The sequence below is a fragment of the Lissotriton helveticus genome, chromosome 10 (genome assembly GCF_964261635.1).
Source record: "Lissotriton helveticus chromosome 10, aLisHel1.1, whole genome shotgun sequence".
Classification (NCBI taxonomy): Eukaryota; Metazoa; Chordata; class Amphibia; order Caudata; family Salamandridae; genus Lissotriton; species Lissotriton helveticus.
Genome location: NC_136071.1, coordinates 104,325,792 through 104,349,512, shown reverse-complemented (window position 1 = coordinate 104,349,512; position 23,721 = coordinate 104,325,792). Strand labels below are relative to the sequence as shown.

The 23,721-nt window shown below is 46.3% G+C and overlaps 1 protein-coding gene across 1 annotated transcript in view; it reads left to right on the top strand.

Annotated features, from left to right (window-relative positions):
- The window catches only part of LOC144783948 (uncharacterized), a 376,042-nt gene that overhangs the window by 89,660 nt on the left and 262,661 nt on the right, over window positions 1-23,721 (top strand). Inside the window, exon 21 of the mRNA XM_078662677.1 lies at window positions 16,009-16,179. Coding sequence (XP_078518803.1) covers window positions 16,009-16,179 — 171 coding nt within the window. The remainder of the gene's footprint in view (window positions 1-16,008; window positions 16,180-23,721) is intronic.

Here is a 23,721-nt window from a genome sequence, read left to right as displayed (position 1 = left end):
CAAATCGTTTCCATTTGCCTATGCCTGTCAAACAGTCTGACTGTTTTTGTATGATTTTGAAGATCAGTCCAGAAAAACAGTACATGCAATTCCTATTATTGATCACATTTGGGAGGAAGGGGTTAAAATTATGAAAGCACCATACTCAGTTTGAGGTAGTCCTTCCCAGTACTGATAAAAAATATAAGGCCCCTGATGATGCACCAGCCTGCTTAGTGGGACATCCAAGGCCGGATTCGGTAATTGCTCAGGCTGTACAACGAAGATCACGAAACCCTTCAGTGCCTATTACTACTCCTCCTGATAAAGATGGGCGATGCTTGGACAATATTGGGAAAAAGTTTACCTGCATTGCAGGTGCGTTGGTGCATGCTGCTAATTCCTTGCCAATTGTAGGATGATATGACCACCAGATAGGGTAGGATGTGGCATCATATCTTGAATATTTACCAAAAGATAAGAAGCAGGAGGCATGAAAGATTCTTATTGAAGGTCAAATATCAACCTCTTGCTTTTAGACAGTTGGCTGGAGCGGCAGTTCTCCGTTGGTTAAAATGTACCACTTTCTGAGTGATAAGGCCTTACAGGATATTAAAGCGGATACAGATACTGCTAAATCTTTAGGGATGCTTCAATACAGGAAAACACCCTTTCACGGAGCGTGTGGGAGAGGATCTTATTCCTTTTGTGGAAATTACCAGAAATACCATGCACAACCATATCAATCTTACTGGGTATACAACGGTAACCACGCATTTTTTACAACGCGGTACCGTTACCACGCTACTTTTACCACGCAAGTCGTTACCACGACTTGCGCTGGGGGGCGCTCCAGGATAGTAAATAGTTTAATTTACTATCCAACTCCTTTCCCTAGAGTCCACGGGGACTGGAGTTGGAATAGTAAATTAAAAAATTTACTATCCAGCGCCCCTCCACGCAAGTCGTTGTAACGACTTGCGTGGTAAAAGTAGCGTTGTAACGGTACGCGTTGTAAAAGTACGCGTGGTACCGTCATATATCCATCTTACTGCTATGGGTATCAGCTGCAACAGTTATATCGAGCACCATTGTCTGCTGCATATTCCAGACAACAGCCCAGAAGGAAAAAAGCTACCCAATATAGAGACAATACTAGAAAACAGTGACAACATCTTGGCACCTGCTATGACTCCATCCACGACCAACATCAATCCAACTATTGCGTCTCTGCATTTCGTCTGAATGGTCACTCTTCAGGAGATACTTTAGCTTCTCAATCACGTGGATTTCATGACAACTTCAGATTTTTTCTTTTTGATAATCAACTTTATTGGTTTTATTGGTAACAGAAAAATTCATTGGTTGCAGATCAAGCACATTATCAAGATGAAGCACATTCAGGGAAAGCCGACAAAAAATCATAAGACACAAAAGGGGTGAATGCGACATTCACATACAACTATGCATATACAAGACTTTGTCGGGCCCCTCAAACAGGTAATAAATGGAACCATTTACCCACACCTTGCCGAAAAGTTCGGGACATCTCCGGACCTCAAAGAGGGGTTCCTCTTGGGCCCCTCACCAATCCACCCCTCTTCTCCATTTCCGCACAGTAGGAGACTTGGCCTGGGACCAGAGTGCTGCTATAGCTGTCTTCTCCACCGCCACTGCCGTCCCCAGGAAGCGCTTATTTGCCCTGGATCCGTCGAGGCCATCAAACACCCCCAAAAGCAGGTGCACCTGGTCATGGGGCACCTCCCACCCAAGGGCCTGTGTGAGTTCGAGCTCCACCCCTCTCCAGAACGGCGCTAGAGCCGGACACTGCCATACCACATGATAGAAATCTGCTGGAGCATGATTGCAGCGTGCGCAGGCCGGGGAGGATCGCATGCGGGCGCTGAAGAGGCGCGCCGGAGTGAGATATGCCGTATGGAGGTAGTAAAGTTGGACGAGGCGTAACTTGGAAGCTGTCAAAGTTTTGGGGGCCATAAGGGCGTCTCTCCAATCCGCCTCTTCCAGGGGACCCAGCCACCCCTCCCAGCGGGCCCAAAGCCGATTTAAGGACGTGGCGCCTTTGTTCACCAGGGATCGGTAGATTTGTGACACCCCCCCCCCCCACCCAGATTCCCCATCATCACCTGGGCCTCCAGGGGATTCAATTCCGGGAAAGAGCTCAGGGATGGAATGTGTGTGTGGATGGGCCTCCCCTCTCATGGGTAAAATCTTTTCTCATGAACAGAACTCAACAAGTGATGCTTGGACCCTTTCTTTCCTCCAAATAATCACTGATCTGGGGCGTCCCGCAGGGCTCTGCCCTCAGCCCGCTTCTCTATAATGTATACCTCTTACCTTTGGCAAATGTGGTGGAATCCTGGGGCGTCAAAGTAACCTTCTACGCTGACGACACCCAGTTGGTGTTCTCCTTCAAAGACCACTCTGAAAAATCATTTGACAATTTTCGTCATTGCATGCTGAATATCTCCTCCTGGATGTCGGCGAATAATTTAAAACTCAATACAGACAAGACGGAAATCCTATTCTTCAATCAGAAATCCCCCTACCCTCCAATCTATGGTGGCCGTCCGAACTCAATCCTCCTCCAGAACCAGTCCAAGCCGCCCGAAACTTAGGCTTCCAATTTAACACCTCCCTCTCCTGTAATACCCAAGTCAACAAAGTCACCTCTGCCTGTTTTGGGAAACTACGTATGTTAAAAAAATCATCCCCTTTTTACCGCTGGACTCTCGAAAAACGGTAGTCCACGCCCTCATCACCACCCATCTGGACTACGCTAACAGCTTGTATGTAGGTGCTCCTACCTACATCATTAACCAACTACAGAGAGTCCAAAACGCTGCTGCCAGGCTGGTATGCAATATTCCTTACCGCCATTCCATTGCACCCCACCTGATCAAACTCCACTGGCTTCCTATCAGACTGCGTATCCATTTTAAAGCCTTAACTCTGGCTTTCAGAGCTCTCAACAACCGAGGCCCCATATACCTACGTTGCAGAATGAGGCTCTCACAAGTCCCACTAAATCTCAGATCTAACCATCTTTGCCGCATGTTCTGCCCCCTCTATCGTCTTGCACGCACGGGAGGAAGGGCCCTTGCAGTTGCCACATCCAAACTCTGGAACCAACTGCCCACAGAGTTAAGATTTCTGACATCAGAATCCCTGTTCCGAAAAAAACTGAAAACCTGGTTCTTTACTCAAATGTAATCCTTAAAGCCTCCATTCTCTCCCCTTTGACTCTTCTGAGATAAGGTCCTCAGCGCCGGGACACCTCCGTTAGAGGTAGCTGCGCGCTTTATAAAACTCTAAATAAATAAATAAATAAATAAATAAATAAATATTTATAAAATTGGGAGGGGAGGAGGGTGTGACATTGTTACAAGTCTGCGAAAGATCTAATGTGGTCCCCTACCCACACGTCTCCGAGTTGCGAGATCCCGATGAGATCCCAGCGACGGAAATCCCGTAGGGAGGAGACTTCCCTCAGCCAGTCTCCACTCCACAGAGGCGTCTGTCTGGTGAGTTTCCGGTCCCATTGTACATGGCGGAGGGCTGTACTCCAGGCCTTGAGGACCGTCCTGGTGACAGGGGGTAGAGCCTGTGGTACCAGGCTGCCATGCAGGAATGCTTGGATCCGTGTGAAGTCCATCTCCCTAAGTTCCACTTGGTACGACTGGTCGGACCAGCCACCCGCGAACCAGTCGTGGATCACAATGAGCCTCGTGGCCAGATAGTTGAGGTGGAGATTAGTCACCCCCATGCCCCCGTCAAAGGGGGGAATACGACAGTGTGCAAGGGACATTCGCTGCCTCCCTCCTTCCCATAGAAACCGAGTGAACATGCCATCTAATTCCTGGAACCAGCTACCCGGGAGGTGAATGGTGATATTTTGTAGGATGTATAGGAAGCGGGGGTCTTCGATCTGCTTACAGATGTTTCGCTCCTTAAGGCTGATGCTCAATTATCAAACGTCTGTTCTACAACAGTCTTAAAAGATTACGTTTATTGGAGCACCTCTGGATACCATGCAAGACAGGGCAGTCTTGTCTGCAGAAAGACAAACAAATCTCATCTCTTTGGTGACCAATCTAGCCAGCATAATATCTTCAACAAATTCGATGGTACCTTACACACGTCTCAAAATGAGATCCTTCCAAGAGCAGCTAGACAAGCAATGGCTCTAAGTAACCAGATCGTTCGACGACCTAGTTCGGATAACTCCAACCATGAAAAAAGGCCCTTTTTTGGTGGCAGTTCTCCAGGAATCTCTCGACAGGGCTAACTTTCCGTTCCCTGCTACCGGATTTCATCCTTATCACAGATGCCTCTCTAGAGGGCTGGGGCCCATCTTCAGGATCTCTCGTATAAGAGGCAAGTGGTCCAAATTGCTTGCAAAAATTCACATCAACTTTCTTGAGTTGTGGGTCATTTTTCTATCCTTACAGGCTTTCTTCCCAAGCATACAAGGCTCTTCAGTTCTTATACGAACAGACAATACTACATGCATTTATTACCTTAACAAACAGGGAGGGACACATTCCCACATTCTATCTCTAGAATCCCATCTCGACGGCGGGGATGATTCAAACATGTGAATCTTTGAAAGATCCAATACTGGATAAATAGCACTTAGAAGCAAATAGTGCCTAACCAGTTAATTGGTGGCTCCGGACCAGAACAAATTCAAGAGTTCAGGCCACCTGCGATGGAGCGTTGGCAGGCTCCAGGACCCATGCTGGGCCCGCTGAGCAAATGTACCTTAATCCTTGTCCACAAAGAGATGCGGGGTGCAGCCGGGGGATTCGTCAGTATCAGTCCTACAGTTGAGGAAATGTGTTGATTTTATACATGCAGCAATGGCAATGCATTGGTTTCTGAAGATGAAGCGACAGTTCCGTAATGCATTGATTCCATAGCTGATGCACCAGGTTTCTCCACGCTGTTGAAGGGATGCATTGATTGTCCTTCAGCAGTGGCAGCAATGCAGTGGTTTCTATGCAGAAGTTCCAGTGACGTTCTTGGGTCCCAAGTGCGATGCATCTATTCTGTTCCAGCTTCAGCAACAATTCTGCTTATTGAAGAAGAGAATGCGTCATTTCCACGGAGCAAGCACCTGGAATCACTTCCAATGACAAAGGCACAGGAGCAAGGATAAAGACTTCGATGTCCCTTAATCTTTGGCAACAGGAGGCTAGTCAACTAGCCCTTGCAGACACTTTGGGAGAGTGAGAGGGAGCAGGCAGACAGCAGAGAGCACAGCAAAGCAGCAATCTTCCCCAGCAGTTGTGCAGTAAGCAGCAACCCTTAGCCCGGCTGTCCTTCTTCTTGTCAAAGATGTTACAGGTCCATGAGTGCACTGAGTTAGTAGGGTTGAAGGTCTAGAACTTATACCCAGGTGTGCCTTTGAAGTGGGGGTTACTTCAAAGAAGGTCCTTTGAAGTGCACACAGGCCTGTTCATCTTGCCCTGGCTTCATTCTCACTACAGGGAGGTATGCAGCCCGTTGGGTGTGGTCAGAGGACAGCCCATTCATGTGTAAGTGCGAGGCTGTGCTCAGCTCCTTCATCCCTTTTTCCCAGGGTGTGCCCATCTCCTTCCTCCCTTCTTCCCAGGAAGATGCATGAAGTCACGTCCTGCCTTCCTTTGTGTGTGGGACTGTCCAGCGAGAATACACAAAGTGAACTGCCACTGTCGCCCACTGTCACTGTCACCGAGCCCAGCCAGTGACCAGAGACAGGCAGCAGGCACCAAATATCTAAGTGTATAGGACAAGGAACAAGGGAACCCTACTCGCATGGAGCCTAGGGTGTGTAAAGTATTAAACTAAAGAACATCGGCTACTGCAGACAAGTAACTACTTGGTAGTAATAGGAAAAAATGCACGATGGCAATGATACGAGTTAACAATTGATATCTGAGAGAGAGCGGCCAAACACACATAAGAATACCTTTGCCGTAGACAATTTTTGTTTATATAATCAAGATGAAATAACACATAAAGTTAACAAATGACTACAAGAAAAGAGAACCAATACACAGCACTTGTTTATTGTTTGAAGTGTTGATTACATTATGCATACTTGATAATGGTCACTTTTGTGTTTTAAAGGAAACCATGTAAATATGTCACAAAAAACGCAACTATTGTCATAGGTTCCTTATACCGTCACTGGGACACCATTTACTATTGTGATTTCTTGTTAACTTGAGGGTGTGTCCTGCCTTGTATGTGGAGGTTGTCTAGGAGGGCGGTGGAGTCGGGGTCACTGTGGTTGCTGAGGTGGAAGTTCAGGTCTCCGATGAGTATGTAGTCCATCAGTGACGTGGGGTGTGATGAGGTCCACAATGCTAGTGGTGAAAGAGGCGCGAGTCCAGGGGGGTCTGTAGCCGAGGGTGCTGCGAAGCGTGGTTCTGGGGCTGGTCTGAATTTAGAAGTGGAGGTGTTCGGTGTTGGACAGGGGGTCGCTCGTGCTGGAGGAGGAGAGCCGAAGGGAGCTCTTGTGTGCGATGGTGAGTCTCCCTACTGGGTGGTGGGGGTAGTCCTTCCTCTGAATCTTAGATATATCGCTTATGGCGGTGGCGATGTCGGGGCGGAGGAGGCGTTGGTCCAGGTTTCTGTGAAAAAGGAGTCATCTGGTGAGAGGGGGTCAAGGAGGTCCCAAATCTCTACTGTATGTCTGTGCAGGGAGCGCACCTTGAGGAGTATATACTTCATGGCTTCAGTGGTGTTGGCGTCCAGTGTGGGGACTGCGGCTTCAGTGGTGCGGAGGGTGGTGAAGTTTTGGCAGCAGCGACGGCATGTGTACTGGCCTGGCCGTGGGTGGTGTTTGGTGTCGACAGCTGGCAGTTGTTGTTCCTTCCAAGGTTGAGTGAGAGGAGGGCCACTGGGTCTTAGCGGCAGGTGGCCGGAGAACCAGGGTCTCTGGCGCTGGTCGCGGTCGGGTCGTGGAGGGATGCAAATGGGCATGCATTTGGTGGGCCTGCGGCACAGCCATGCAGCGGCCGCTATTAAATAGGGGAAAGGGGAGGGAAGTGCAGCTGGGAGGCGGGAGGTAAAACCCGGCGGGGGAAAGCGCCGCGGGGGTAGCAGCGCTGAAAAACAGGCACAAAAGGAGAAGAGGATTAGGGGGCAAAATACATTTACACTAAGGCAGTAAAAATCAAAATAAAATGGAGAAGAGACCACAACGGCACAGGGGCAACAGGCAGACTCAAACCCCTACCAGCGGCAAGGTAGAAGGGGTCGCGGCAGAGGCACAGTCAGCAGGGCTGCACAGACTGGGAGGTCAGAGGTCATATTAACAACAATACAATGCAGCTATGTGGTTTTCCATGTGCTGGTGCACAATTTGCTGCCATGTGCCAACGCAGGCACTCTTGCGTCATATTGCAAGGGTGCCCGCGCTGCTGGGATGATTGTTTTTGTACAAGAAGGGACACCTTCCTGCAGAATAACAATCATTAATGGTATGTTCCTCTTTTCTACAAGTGGTGCAGAATGCAGAACTTATAGAAAGAGGAAAAAACTAGAAGAAATGAAAACTTTCTCGTTGTTATGCCATTCCCGCCGCTGGGGAGGCATAGGAATCTGGCGCTGTCCGAGTTTTACAAAATGTTGTAAATCTGGGAATGCTACAACGTGAATCCGGGGATGCGGTTCCTCTGGCTGTTTTGTGGCCTTCTACGACATTTTTTCATCTGGAACAGTGTGCCTTTTTTCTATGCCTTCTGGTTTTAAACCTTTTGAAACTTGTGCTCGACTGATGGCAGGCAGGGACCCTCATTCTGTCTGCATTTGGTGCTTGGTCGTGGACTACGACTCTGAGGAGTGCAAAGCCTGTCAACAAATGAAGCCAAAGGCATTGGTTGAGTGACAGATAAAGTTCCTGACGGCACAGTTGTCGAAATCCGCTGAATCACAAGGATCTTGGTCTCCTTCCCAAGCTACGATCCCTTCACAGAGCCATTCCCGTAGACTTCGCTCGCCGTCCACGTCCTGGGGTAAGTTGCGTTGCAAACAGTTAAAGTGCAGCTTATCCCGGGTTTGTCGTCTCACGATGTGGTTTCCCATGGCTCCTCACACCTTCAAGCTGAGGACCCCGTGCAAGAGTCTCTCCTGTCCCTCCCTGCCTTTCCTGGAGCCTGTTCATCTTTAACCCAAATGAAAGATTATTATTGACATTTCCACGCCAGGTTTGTGTCTTCACCTTCCCCTGGAGCGCCTTCGGGCCCTAAGGCGGTGACAGGTGTTTTGAATGTGCCCACGTGGGCAGGTTCACCGTCAGCTGCAGTTAGGTCCTTATGCACATCTACGCCGGTGCACAGTCCGTCCGGGTTCACACATGTGGCCCTTAATGACTCTGACTTAGCTCTTGGGCTTGCTTCTGCATCACCGATCACCTCCGACTCTGTGCCGGTGCATGACCCTTGGGAACTCGCTTTTGAAACTCTGACCTCCTCGCACCTCATTCTGTCCACAGCACCATCAGAGGTCCTTCCACTGTCTTCTCCCGATGTCGGTACAACACCAGATTGGTGTCGATTCACGTCGGGTGCAGAGCTAATGCATGAGGGTTCGTGGAACCATTTTTAAAGAAAATGAGGAAGGGGTAGGGCTTGTGCTGCCAATGCCTGTGGTTCATCCTGTGGTGGATTGTTGGATTGCTGATTTGGGTGAACCAGGCGGGTTAGTCTTTCCCTGCTTCTGGCCCGCTTTCTCCTCCTGGCCTAGCCACGGAGGACAGTTCCTCTTTGGCTGACATGTTGGAAAGGGCAGCTGTAGTTTTAGATTCGTCTCTTCCTTCGGTGGCAAAGTCTATGGACCCCCTCATGGGAGTTCTTCATCTAGGCCAATCAGGTGTTGAGCCGTGCATGATGTTTTGTTAAGGGCTTAGTCTAAGCCAGATGCTGGTCCTCCTGTGGACCACTCTATTGTCCACAAGCACCGCCCTGCCCCCACCAACCCTGATTGTCTCCTACGCCGATCCACACACCTCAATTTTGTAGTGCAGGTTGCTACGGTTTCTCATGATTTAGATTGTCTGCCCCATACTCTGCTTGATAGAGATTCCTGGAGACAGGACTCTTCTGGGAAGTATATTTTCTGTTCCACCACCAGTGCTGCTTTACATTCCATTAACACACCTTGCGCCCTCAGGCATTTTTCTTATGCCTTATGGGATTCGTTGGCCTGGCTGTTGCCATCTCTCAGATGCTAATCAGAACGATCTGGCCCAGTTGATTTCAGATGAGCAGCAGGCTGCTAAATTAATCATTTGGTGTCGTATGCATGCCACCAATTCGGTTGGCCAAGCCATGGCTTCGTCTGTGGCATTGAGCTGTTGGGCTTGGCTTCGTACCACTCAGTTTTCGCAGCAGTCAATCCACTTTAGTTGACATGCCTTTTGATGGCCTCCATTTATTTGGCACCCATGCTGTCTCCGCTTTGTGCCGTTTTCGAGACAGTAGGGTTGGTGCAGACACTTAGCTCTGTTTACCTTCTCGCAACGTCATTGTTATTCTACGGCTGAGTTGGTCATGTCCAGCTTGTTATTCTGTTTTGTGTCACTGACTTACATCTGTGTTCTGGTATGCATTTTGTAGGGCCCATATGTGGGTCAGCTCATATAGCATGTCACCCAGAGTGGTGTTCCTGTTTCTGCAGGTCTTATTCTTCTTTGTATTTACACTGCAGATGACAAGTTGTCTTTCTTTGTGACCTTATGTGGTTCTACTTCCTATTGAATAGTGTTTTCTCTTATCTCTGCTGAAGTGTTCCTCAACCAGGAGATCATTTTCAATGGTATTTCTTAATTGAGATTGATTATCTGTGTTACCTGCTCTTAGGGGCACTTGCGCTAGGCGTATTGCCATTCGTTTGACTAATTTGCTATCCCTTACGGGATACTGTGGCTTGTTTTCACCTTGTGGAAGGTTGTGTACAGTTTGTTGAGATGCCACTACCGGTGCATCGTTTGTCTTACTTGATTCTCTTAGGGAGCACCCTTTGTAAACGGATTTTCTACTGAAGCAGTGGAACATATGGTAGGGTCTCTACTCTGCAATCCACATTCTGGCCCTTACCAGTGATTTCCATTAGGGCATCTTTTCTCTTCCGTTCTCATTTTCTTTGGGAAACTTTCTTACCTTTCATCAGTAGGTTACAGAATGTTACTCCCTCTATTCTGTTTTCATCCTGCTGATCTCCTTTATTGCTAGTCTATTCCACATTCTTTATTGGTGTGGTCGTGCATGTGAGAGTCTCAGATTCTCTATCCCTCCTTCTTTTTACAACCGACCTCATGTCCTTGTTCTGACTTGTTCTGTCAGGTCCTTCCAATAGTTGGCATTTACTCACCTTGGCCTATTTTAGGCCCACTTCACCTTTGCATTCTTTATAAGAGGGTTCCTTTTCATGTTGCTTTCTTTCAGGATTTGGCTCTTATCGGCCTTTTTCAGGCTGCTAATCAACCAGCGTGATTTCTTAATGCTTCACCGGTTTTTATTTTGTGGAGGGATGTGATTCCCTCGCACTCTCTTTCCTTCTATTTCTTGGTACTATGTTGGCGATTGCTCAGCCCCATACTAGTTATGTCCATGAACACCAGCGTGGTGCTGCTTTCTATCTTTCATTGATATATTTTATATATCACTATATTATCTACTATTGGTATGGCAATGCTCTATGGACATGTGTATGTCTTAGATATAGGTATATATATCTGTATCTCGATATTTGTATATCTATATATCTGTTTGGAACACTGCCTCCCTGTCACCTTTAAGAGACTGTTTTGGAAATATTTTTGTATGCTTGCTTTTCTTCTCCACCTCTCTGTGGTTCTCGCTTGGGTGTTTCTAGTGGTGTTCCTGCGTTTGGAGTCCTCGCAGGACAAGACTTGATTTTTTTTGTCCTTGTAGTGAAAGTATGCCTCATGCTTCCTCTGCTGTGTATGTGTTTGAGATTTCTTCTCTGTGTTTCTCCCCATATAGTCTCAATTGCTGTTGGTACGCCAAGCTTTGTTCTGTTATAGTTCCTGTGGCCCTGATCTTCCGGGCTTCAGCTATTCATGGTTCCAATCCCAACCTTGGGTCTGAGTAATAGGTCAAATCATATTGATTAGTGTCTTTCGATACATTGTTTTTCCATTGCCATGGGTTCTACTTCAGTAGACCAGTTGGTTATATATATGGATTTTTGGTACGGTCAGTTCGCAGACCCACCTCCAGGGGTAGTGTTGCTATGGTATCTAATTCTAAGCTACGAAATCTGCGGCTAGATGTCTCTATCAGATGGACAAGATACTTACCTTCGGTAACGCATTATCTTGTAGAGACATAGTCTAGCTGTAGATTACTTACTGATCCATCCTCCCCATTCTGTAAACTGTTTTCTCCTTAGCTACAGGATCAATTTCTTAAAATAATTTTATAGTACTTTACCACTTGCAGTGGGTAATTTAAAGATGTATCTATCTTTTTAGCACACTGTTTCCATAACCAGTTTCTATGGTGGCTCTGCGTTTTGGCACGGAAATTAGTCATGGAAGAAACTGACATCAGCGCATCGGGGAAGGACTTATATGGGCCCCATCGAAGTTCCATCCAGTGGACGATGACGCTATGGAGTCAAACGACGCCCTCAACGACGCGCAGAGGATCTGCTGGATACATTTCCGGATCCAGTCTGGCACCTGTGGATAATTCTAAGGTAAGGAATCTGCAGCTAGACCATGTCTCTACCAAAAAAGCAGTTACTGAAGGTAAGTAACTTGTCCTTTGGCTAGAACACTGAGTTTGCTGTAATATTCATTGTTTTTTAATTCTAATATTGAAATTGTATCACATCCCGTAGATGTTACTTTGTCATAGTGAAAAGCAAAACATACACATATTTGTGGTAATCTACTGAAATGTTTAATAATAGTGAAATGCTTTTATTTCATTGTTGAATCAGTGTGTAATGCGCTGTGACTTTACTTTCTATAAAGGAATACCACACGATTTCCTTAAAGCATAAATGGGGCATTGTTGCTTTTGTCATTTTATGGCTTTATGTACTGCAAGCACGTCAACTTTAAAAGTGGGTTGAGCCAGCGGAGTGTAGTCTGTATTTAGGGATTTAGTTGACTTTTGAGGCCTTTCCTTAGTGCACACCATCTTTAGTTTTCAACGCCTAGGTTCTCGCACCATCCAATTTGTATTCATTTTTCAATTTATGCCTAGTATTAAGTTTTGCATGTCTTGAAGTACTTTTCCATTTCAAATTAAACCACCAATTCCACCCTCATTTTCTGTGTTTTAATTTCTGCATTGCTGAATTCAGAGTTTCCAGCCTTCCTGGGTAAGCATCGGGCTGCTCTGCTTAGCCACCTTGAATATTAATAGATAAAAGGGTTTTTTGGCCCCCAACTTGAGAGCCTGAAGTAAAGGCCCATAGGTCACCACAAGTGAAAGACTCAGATGTCACACCTGAGGCCAAGTAACTCTGGCCCTGGTTTAGATTGTGGCGGACAGGGTACTCCATTGCAAACACAACATAGCACACTGACAGATGTACCCTGGATCTGCATGCTTTATTAAGAGACAGGCAGGCCTTTAGTATTTTGTCAATGGAGCCTCCATTGACTCTATGGATGAAATAGTTCCTCTGACAGCCCAACGGAGTAGGGGCCATCAGAGGAAGATTATTACACGGTCACCCCATCTAGCAAAAACCTCTAAGAAAAACCTAGAGGTGAGGGACAGGAACAAAATAATAATGATCCCCCACTCCCAAAGTTACAAACTACGCTTTGGGAGTTATCTTTGCAAAAACAATTTTTTTTTAACGTTTGGAGGATGGGTGTCAAAACCAACATTACAGTACACCAAACCTTTTTATACTAAAAAGAAGAAAAAAAACATCAATTACAGCAGTGCTTTTCAACCTACAGAGAGGACAGCTAGAACGGTGGTCATGCCTAAATTTGTCAGATGGAGTACCTTTGAGATGGCAGAGGTTATGACATCCAGATGGCCTCCACTCCATTCGCCAAACTCTAAATTAGACTCCCTGATTGCGATGGGATTCTCCAGACCAGATTTCTCAACCAGGTTCACAGACTGAATACTGGGAATTCATTTTAAGTATTAAATAATCCAAAGTCAAGGCTGCCATGAAAATCTTGGATGCCTAAGTAGATTGAACAATAGTTTAGGGCAGGTTGCCTGCCTAAAACATGTTATGATGGACATTGTTACTAGGCCTGGGATTTTTACTTAGGAATCATTGCTTCAGTTGGGTAAGTCTAATTCATGAAAATAAAGCAAACCAAGGCTACAACACTTAAAATGGATTACGTCATCACATCAATGCCCAGGACTGAAAACATAGTGTGTGATGACTTGAAGTGGGGTGGTCTAGCATAGGGTGATATCACATCACTAATTCACAAAGAGCAAGCAATAGGGAAGACCAAAAGGTCCAGAAATGAATTGTTAAGGGCCACCTGTTTCAACAAATACAGATCAGATGAGAAAAGGTGCTGCCCTCTATGACAATGGTAGACTTAGAACACTGCTGTTATTCTGTAGAAGAATCCAACTTCCGAAGAGAAAAACATCAGCTTGCTCAAGAGATCTAAAAGAACAATTGGAACTTCATATGCTCCACCTAAGTCTAAAGTAAGACACAGGTACTCACAAATAAAGCCTCATGAATTGAGTCCTGATAGTTTTGCAATGACAAAAGGCATGGAATAAGCCCTCATTCTGTTGTGTTTTTTGCATCCACAGACACTTCCTTTCCTCTGATGCATATGGATACAGATGGAAATATAACTATTTTACAGTGGTGACTCATCTTTATGGGTTTTGGGTATTCACCCTCCTTGTTTTCTGTAGAATAGCCATGAGAGGGTCACATAGCAGTCTCAAGCAGTCTCAAGCATTGAATCTGTCTGATGGCTGGCACATGCACATAGCGATGCCTGTGCAAGCCGTACTACAGATTGTCTCTGGTTGCAGAATTCCTAGCCCTAGCCTGAGGAACGTGACTTGCCTAGGTACCATCCCGGTCAGACAGTCCAGTGTGCTTTAGGTTTCTGCCCTGCAGAGCCCTGGATTATCTGTTATTCAGGCTTTCACCTCTTCCTTTTTTCTCTAGGCAGTGTTGGGTTGGTTTAGAATCCTTACTGAACACTCATAGTAGAGGACAGAGTGAAAAGGAAGAGGCTGAAAGGTCAAGCCTGCATGCATTGATTGGCTTCATATTTCTGTTTCTTATCCAATGTCTGAGGTGGGAGGGAGCTATGTACCTTCCCCCGCAGCAGAGGTGCTAAAGCGAACCAGGGTATGCTTTTAAAGTGAATTGCAAAACAAATCTGTCATGTGCAGGTGAGATAGAGTGTCTCACTCTCAGCCTGCATTGCTGAGGACAACACTTTTCCAGTGCAAAAAACAAAGACAGAATATTTAGACCCTAACTGGTAAATTAAAGTGTTTTGTGTATCTGAGCCTGAATCATAACTTAGGTCTAGATGTATGAACTCATTAAGCAAGCACACATCCTACTATTTGCTAAATTACAGTATTTGTGAAAGCTAAATGGCTTTTGCAATTGTACTAAACCATGTTAGTGATCACCTAATTGTTTTAGGAAATCATAATGTATTGCTATTTGGAAGGGGCGTGTTCGGGGTGTCTCTCTAAACAGTGATTCCCTATGTTATGGGTTAATATTTTGCAACTGAATTAGGGTCACGAAAGTGTTATACTTTACCACCTCCTTAAAAGAGGTATACAATAATTTGCAAACGGAAAGGGTTCCCCTTCCCCCTTGAGAATGTAAAAACATATATATTTTTAACAGTAGGCAGTGTTCCCTACTTGAAAAAAATGAAAGTTATGCTTTTCATTTGTATTTTAAATGCATCTTGTTTTACTCTTAAAGAAAATGGGTTGCATTTTCTTTAAGATGGCTCTGTTTAAAATCAAGCACCAACATGTTCTGCTGACCTCAGCAGGCCAACATCTCATAGTAATGGCAAAGATTCTGAACGGGTTGCCAATCGTGACTAACCTCACTCCTATTCATGAGGTAGGTCAATTTGCAACCCACTAGGAATCGCTATTTTTTACATTAAAACTTTTATACATTATAATTTGCGATTTGGTAAAAATCTAAGTTTGGAAATTGCAATTACTAATCTTGACACACAGGGCCCCAAGCTTTCAAATGTGGTTTTTTGGTGAGTTTTTTTATTTCTTTTGCATAATCCAATCTATTCTGAATCCCACAGGGCTTGGCCTGCGCTAACCCACCAGGTGTAGTCAACTCCTGCTGCACATTGCCAGAGTGCAACTGTGGTTGTCTGCAAGGACTGGCCACCAGCCAGACCCTCGGCCCAACCCCAGGCACCCAGCACCTCCTGTGCATTGCCTTCAACTGTAAACACCGAAGGGTAACTGCAGTACCTGACCTGTAACCAAGCCCAGCTCCCTAACCGATGTCGACAGTCAACTGCATGCGCACCTGCCACCTGGCACCTCTTTAGAGGGTATAGAGATCTCTGATAGGCAGGCAGAGACATCTAAATATGGCCTGCGGTACGCAATAGAGTTGACTTATTGCCAACACCTATGGCCTTTGCCCGAGCACAGTGGGATTGACTGCAGGGCCTGGTTACAGCCAAGCCCTGCAAACAACCTGGCACCGGCTGCCTACTGCTGTTGCACACAGCCTTTAGAGACAGCAGCCCAACTAGCACCTTTTAAAATGCCTATATCATAAAAAAATCTTGCTTTTCGGAGAGTACCTCAGCTACTGTTCGATGTCCTGAAACGTAGCCGCATAAAAATGAAATAATGTTATATCCTTGTACTGAAATTGGAAAAAGTTAGAAGAGTTGCATCTTAAGTGTCAATGATCACAGGAATGTTATATGATTACATAGTGTGTACATATATGCATTTTTCCAGTATTATGTGGTGTACGACTGATGTATTTTATTTTCTCCCTACATAGATGACTAGTCCAGCTAATCTCACTTCAACAGAACTGGCTGATGCTACGTTTCTTGCAGACGCTCTGGGAAATTCCACTTTAATTAACAACATCCTGGGACAAATAAATACAATTACAAGCTATGGATTTCTTTCTGGCTATCTTGAAAGAGTAACTAGCAACTTCTGTCAAGTAAGTATAAAACTTAAACGTATAAGTAAAAGTGCCTTTACAAGTTCTTTGTGCCATAGCTTGCTGCATCCTCCTTCTAATTTATTCTCATCAATACCTAGATTTTCTTTGTCCAAATCCCCCAACCTCTTAATTCAGAGCTGGGCTCTAGAGCTAACTAACCAGCATTGCATTTTGCTAACCTTTTCTGTCTCTCCGTGTGTTCTTATGTAAATCGAATATCACTTAATCACAGCTACATTTACATGCAATCATTCGTTTCAACACCCATCATGTGTACTACATAAAGGCCATGCTATAACATATTCCAAAGTATGTCAGTTTCTTTCACTGTAAAAAATGGTTAAGTGGCCTGCCATTAACTAACCGGTAGAACAAGATACTATTCACCATAATTAGAAAGTAGGATAAGAGAAAGATGTAAGGGTTCTGAGTCATTGACACAGAGTCTGCTCCAGGTCACTTTCCCAAAAGCATGATGATGGACAATAGCGAGATGACAACAATGTTTGACTCTGACAGAGTAGGGTCTCTTAAGTCTCCCTCTCTATGTAAAATCAAACAATAAAATCCCTAAGTGGCCCTTTGATTGTCGACTTGAAGTGTAAGAAAGTAGCCATCATCAGAAACACATTACAAGTACAGTGAAACCAATGTGGCTCCACAAAAATAAGAAGTTGGTGCCCATACCATAGGGGGTTTTATCACAAATTTAGTTTAGGTTACAATTTAAATCATTTAGCAAAATTGATACAAAAATATTTGTGCAGTCTGGTGTGCTCAAAAAGAGTATCCAAAACAGAACAACTTACAGCAAGCAATATATATAACCCAAGCACCTTTCATAAAGGAACTCCCCTATCTATACTATCTATACTACTATTATAAAGGAAGAACTTTGAACCTTTGAGGCGGGTAAACTCGGGAACCACAGCGCCAATCCACACACCCGATACATCGTTGTAATCGTCAGGGTGTGCAGATGGACATAGGCTATATAAACATAATAAATATATGTTATTTAAAAAATTTACCGGAAAAAAAATAGTCCCTTGGAAGAAGCGCCGGCCGCTCCGTGCGTGCTGACGTGAGGAACGGCGTCCAGGAGAACGAGGAGGACCGGCGGACATGGCAGAGGGAGGAGCGGTGAGGAGCGGCGGACAGGCGGTGAGGAGCGGCAGACAGGCGGGGAGGAGCGGTGAGCGGCGGATGAGGTAGGTTATTTATTTATTTATTTATTTAGGAGTGGTGAGCGGCAGAAAAATGAATCAAAAATGACAATCGTGAGCAAGAGGAAGCAAACGGAGCATTACAAAAGTGAGCCAAACGGTGCATTACAGGAGGAAAAAGTTACATGTGCATGTTACAAAAGCGTACAAAGTAAACATAGAGGTATAATACTGCATTACAGGAGGAAAAAGTGACGTGTGCAGGTTACAAAAGTGTACAAAGTAAACATAGAGGTATAATACTGCGATATATGGAGGAAGGCTCCGGGGGACCCACGGACAACGTCGGTGCGGGCGGGGCCCTGAAGCCTAATTGCTCCCGGACAACGTCGGGACGGGCTGCTAGTTCTAAATAAAGTATCGAAAGTAGTAAGGGGAAAGTCTGCAAGGAAGGTGCAGCATCAGGTGAGCCAGATTTAAGATTCAATAGAAAGAGTGTGCGTATACAAGCAAAAAGCTTAACACTCTGGGCAGAGAAATCAGTAGAGTCAAGAAGAGGTCTTCTCGTAGCAAATGTCAGGATAGGGTCTGATCTGCTATTCTAAAGACCACACAATTAAAATATGAAAGGAGATTATAGAAGGCTTCTCCTTATCATTTTCCAATGAACAAACCAACACAAATACAGTGTTCTCTGTGAGCCGATAGACTCCCTATCTTCTATGAAGGAGGCAATCATTTGGACGGCCTTGAATGTAACATCAGTCCGGTCTGCCTGGTACAGGATGATGTCTCCCACCATCTCACTCTTCTTATTCAAGGCGAACAGTTAATTAAAATGTATAAGTAGTTTGCTAACCTAATACAATGAACAATGAACATATTCCAATCTAAGGAGAGCACAGATAAGACACCGGCAAAGAAGACCGGCAAAGAAGAGAAAAACAAGACACTTGCAAAACACTATAAATGGTAACATGTTCACTGAGGCCTAGTTACTGATTAGGCCAACACTAGATTTAAACAGATTCTAGAAGAATAGAGTTAGTCATAGTGATTATATCACATGCAATTTTATAAAGACAACATACATCTTTCACGGTGAATACATTGATTATAATCAGCTGAACATACTAGTGACTCTCATTAACCACTTACTGGAAATGATTTTAAAAAGTGCACACATATGGATACAGTTAATCACATACTAGGTACAAACGTTGCATATGAAAGGTGGGGGGCACTAAAGTATGCTGCTTCAACTCCACCCATGGGTTCATCCTTAGCCCTGAGAACTCCATTTTAGATCAATAGAAATGAAAAGGCATGAGTGACGTATTCACAAATCGAATTTTGACTAGCGTTTAGAAGTACTACAGTAGTACTACTAACGTGTTAAAAATGCTATTCACAAAGCTCCATGCCTCGGTTCTGCCTCCAACTCTCCTATATTTTTCTGTGAGGATATTTGTGACCGACTGAGGAGCATAGTACATCTACATATACTTTTTTGTAATACATTTGGCAGAGGGAGTAGTGACTGGAAAATGGGGAACATTTATGAATTAAGGGGAGGGATTACGGAAGGAGTAAGTAGGGATTTAGGAAGGTTATTAAGGGATTTTGGGAGGGACAAAACACATACACACTGCGAGAGAGTAAGCCTACTGCAAACTTCAAACTGCACTTTTCTAACTTTGTGGAGGCTTTAGTCAGCTGGCCTAGGTTTCTCCTTGAAACCAAGGCCTAAAGTAGTGTGCCGCTACTTACCTTGCAACTATTGATCTCTTGAAAATGTAGGCTTTGTACCCTTATGATACTCTCGAGATCAAGGACCTCCCAATGCTATAGATCCTCACTGGTGTACTCCTCCTTTTTATCAATTTGGCATTTCTATAGGATTTAGAAGGGAGTTCTGCCAGTGGCACATTTTCTGCACTGGACCCAATAAACTTCATCCAAAAAGAACCCAAACCCATAGTAAATGTACTCGAGACCAGAGCTGGAGTAAATTCAGCACCTCACATGGCCAATCACAGGCAATGCAACACCGTCCCATAGAAAGCGATGGAGGTAGTGACTTAAAATACAACTCATAGGAAATAGTGTTAAATTAAATTTAATTATTTAAAATATTTAAATATGAATACATTAACAGCTGAAAGATAAGATTCGGCAGCAACCAGCTTTCCCCTTCCTTGATATTTTCTGAGACACACACAAACACACACAGAAAGTTAATGCAATTGTAAAAGTAGGTTTAGGCAACACCTATACATGCCAAAAATCATTGCTGAAACCACATACCAAATGTCAAGAAAAAGGGCACACATTTGTATTTATGGAAACATTACTTATAGGGGAAATAATTCCTCATGCTCAATGAAGGACCAGATTACAAATTCACTCTCAAAAGCAGAGAATCCAGAAGGGGGCGTGGCTTAACCAGCCACAATGGCAGACACGTTCCTCTGAGGCTCGGAGCCAGGGCCCGATAAGCCTCATCCATCCGCCACAACGGGGGCTTGCAAACCAACCAGAGAACTCCAGCTAGGTCCCTGAACACCGGACACACCGACTGGAACCGCTTTGGGGCAGGGGACAGGCTTAGACAGACACTCTCGGACGGCCGCGGGGGTGAGTGCCTGATCCCAACAGTGCGCCCTCCTGGTAGCAGCCGTAAGCAGTATCGTGCCTCAGAGAGCCGAGAGCCCGGGAAGATACATCTAATGAAGGCAGCGCAGCCCGGAGAAAAGCACGCACACAAGACCGGCAATTAAGAAGCAGAGGTTTGGCTGCTGCCAATTCTAACACTGGGATCATCTTGTGACTCCACGAGCCGGATCCTCCAACTGTACCGATGGCAGGCAGGTTTAAAAAAAAGCTGTGGACAGAAGCATCTCTTTGGCGCCAGGAGGCCTGGAGCCCCTGAACAGGCTCAGATTAATGCTAGAAGCGCAGGCCTAGAAAGAGGCCTGCGAGGGATACACGGCCAGGGGCACCTACAAGTAACCAGTGAGTCTGCACCTCTCCACCCTTCCAAGTGAATCCAGCGCCCCCCGGGGAGCCCCTTTCAGACACGTAGACGCTGGGAGAGTGGAAGGGGTCAACAGGACCCATAATTCTGTACATCTGGCCTAGCCAAACTGCGTCAAAAGACAAGACCGCTGCGCCAATAAAGGGGATACCAACCCCCCTCCACATAAGAAGCAGGGCAACTGGGGGCCCCGGATACTTGCCGCTACCAGGGGAGGATCGGCACCATGTGAGAGTGAGCCCCAAGAACCACTAGCCACAGTATAAGTTCTAGCAGCAGAGAGAAGCCAACCGGGAGGTGCTGGACCCTCGACAGGAACAGGCAGAGGGCAGGCAGGAAGAGACAATGACACCAGTATAACTGGGTGCAGGCCAACCAACCGGGAAGTACAGGCCCTCGCCCAAATAGCCACAGAACAGAGACAATTCAGCCGCACCAGATCAAGCGCGCCCCGCTATCTCCCATCCACCTGTGCCTCTAGAACTGTAGCACCCACGCACAGAGGGAAACATTACACCGTGACTAGAAAGCCTTGCCTGCTGAACCCACACCATCCAAGGAACCGACAGAGGGTAACCAGTGACCCACCAACGCCTGTGCCAGTCAACTAGCAGAATGCCATGGGCGCCTTGAGCCCAGAGACCTCACAAGACAGCTGCAACAGAGCCATAAACACGCAGCCATGGGATGCCCAAAATCTACTGGGGGGCCCCAGCCACTCATCATTGTGCAGTCCAAATCACCAACCCAAGAAGACCAAACCACAGACCCTGTCACTAACGCCGCCATGTCAGACAAACTCAACAAAGTACTAGCAGCCATAGAACACTCGTGTGTCACCATGGAGGAGCAGTTCGGTACCCTAGCCACTGATCTCCGCCTACTACAAGATGATGACCACCGGAAGCTGGCAGACAAAGTGATGGACGGAGAAAAGACCATGGGGGTCCTTGAACCCCAAGTTAAAGCACAACAGGACTCCTTCAAAGAGCTACAGGCGTGAGTGGCGCTGCTGGAAGACAAGACAGACGACCTGGAAGGGCGCTCCATGTGCAGTAACCTGTGCATACTGAACCTACCAGAGGGAGTGGAAGGGAAGGAACCGATCGAGTATTTAGAGACCTGGCTCCAAATCTTCATGCTGCAAGGAGAACTGACTGTCTTCTTCTCAATCGAGAGAGCACACCGAGTACAGGTGAGACAACAACTCCTGGGATGGCTCCAACATCCCATGCTAGTTAAACTTCTCCACTTCAGGGACAGAGACAAAATACTCGGGGTTCTCAGGCAGAACAGCCCCATCACGGTGGAAGACAAACAGGCAATGCTTTCCCCAGACTACTCCAGGGCAGTGCAACGGAAGAGAACGTCATTTCTGGAAGTAAGGCAGCTGCTGAGGGGAAACAATGTGCAATACTCTCTTCTGTTCCCGGTGCGGCTCAAAATCATTCCTAATGAGGTATCAAACTTCTTTACAGACCCCCAAGAACCCTGGACTGGCTAGAATTGAACCTGCAAGTTAATCAAGACCTATGAAATGCCTGTCCAAGAAATCCAAATGTCTCCAGACCCCCGCGACGCAGGTCGAAGGGCACCCGCAACAGAGCAGGAACACAGATGCAAAACAAGACATTGACATCCCAGACTCTGGAACAGATTATAGCAGAGAGGCGGAAAGCTATCCAGGCGGCGGCTTAGCTAGGGGTGCTCTTCTCAGCATCGGACAATGAAGATGGCCCACACATTTTCACGCCAGAAGAAGAACCCAACGGATCCTGCAGCTCAGATGGTGACTCAGAGACATTACCTACAGGTACCCAGCAAACGGCGGAAAACTCATATAGGGATGCTGTGCAACAACCCACACTATACACCTCCACAGTAACAACACTCTGTCCCATGAACACGAATACGAAGGACGCGACACGTGCGGCCATGCCGCAAGACCACTTGCACCCAACAGCCCCCGCTAACTACACATGCAGACCCACCGGGCCCACAATCCCCCCATCTCGTGCAGGAGTCTCAGAGATGTGCGCGAACCAGACATTCAAAGAACTCCCTCCCAAAACACTAGAGGGTACACCTTGGTACCAGTTTTGATGTGTTGTCCGTTGCAGCAGATCCCATGCATTGGGTCTACTACCCGCAGCAGTTGGGGTTTAATCCCACATTATATCCCAACCCCACACCCATTCCTACATGCAGTGCTACCTTACACACCGGTACACTCAGGCCTCACACCAGGTGCAGTTGCTCCCCACCAAAGGGCACTGGGCAGGTTTCCCGGGACCCTCCCATTTACCCGCCCATCTTGCACTCCGCAAGCCCCTATGGCCCCGACGACAGAAATTAAGTATCTCACTCTAAACGCCCGGGGCATCCACACAGCCAGGAAGCGATACACTCTCCATGTGTACATCAAGCGCCATCAAGCGCTAATTATACTCCTGCAGGAGACAAACCTCACTGAATGGGAACTTAGAAAACTTCAAATGAGATTAGCAATTAGCAGAGGTCAAAACCAAGTACGCAGAAGCCTGCGCAGACCTTCGCAGATATAATTTCCGCACCTATGCTGCTAGAACCCACAGAGAAGGAAATCTTGCCGCGACCCTACTAACCTGGCTAATCCAGCAAAACACAGAAACGCAACCCATTATCAGCATCATGAACGCTGTAGGCACAGTCACCTATAGACAGTTGGAGATCACACAATCCTTTCATGAGTATTATGCAAAGCTATACAGAGAGCCACAACCAGACAGAGGGGAGTTCATAGATTAAATCCTGCACTCGGTCACCATGACACAGCTAGCTGTGGCTGACAGGACAACCCTAGACGAACAGATCACACCAGCAGAAATTAAAAGTGCAATCAGCCACCTAGCCAAGAGTAAAGCCCCAGACTTCCCAATAGAATACTTAAGTACTTTTTCCTCTCAACTGTCCCCAAGGGTAGACCTAGTCTACAAGGAAGCATTAGAAACCGGACCACTCCCCAAATCCATGCGCCAGTCCATACTGGTGACATTCCCCAAACCAAACCATGACCCCTTATTCAGATCATCATACAGACCAATCACCCTGCTCTTCCCAGAATATCCGTAGGCTCCTCCATGTCCAGGACGGGTTGCAGGCCACTTTCCACATGCTGCGTGCCTCGTGCTGGACCTCGAGAAGGCCTTTGACACATGGCAGTACCTATTTGCAGTCTTGCGGCGGGTGGGAAACGTCTCCAACCTTGTGGCACATCTCAAACTGCTGTACACTGACCTCGTGACTCTGGTTCGCATAGGCCGGCACATATCGCCCCCTCTCCAGGTGACTCGCGGG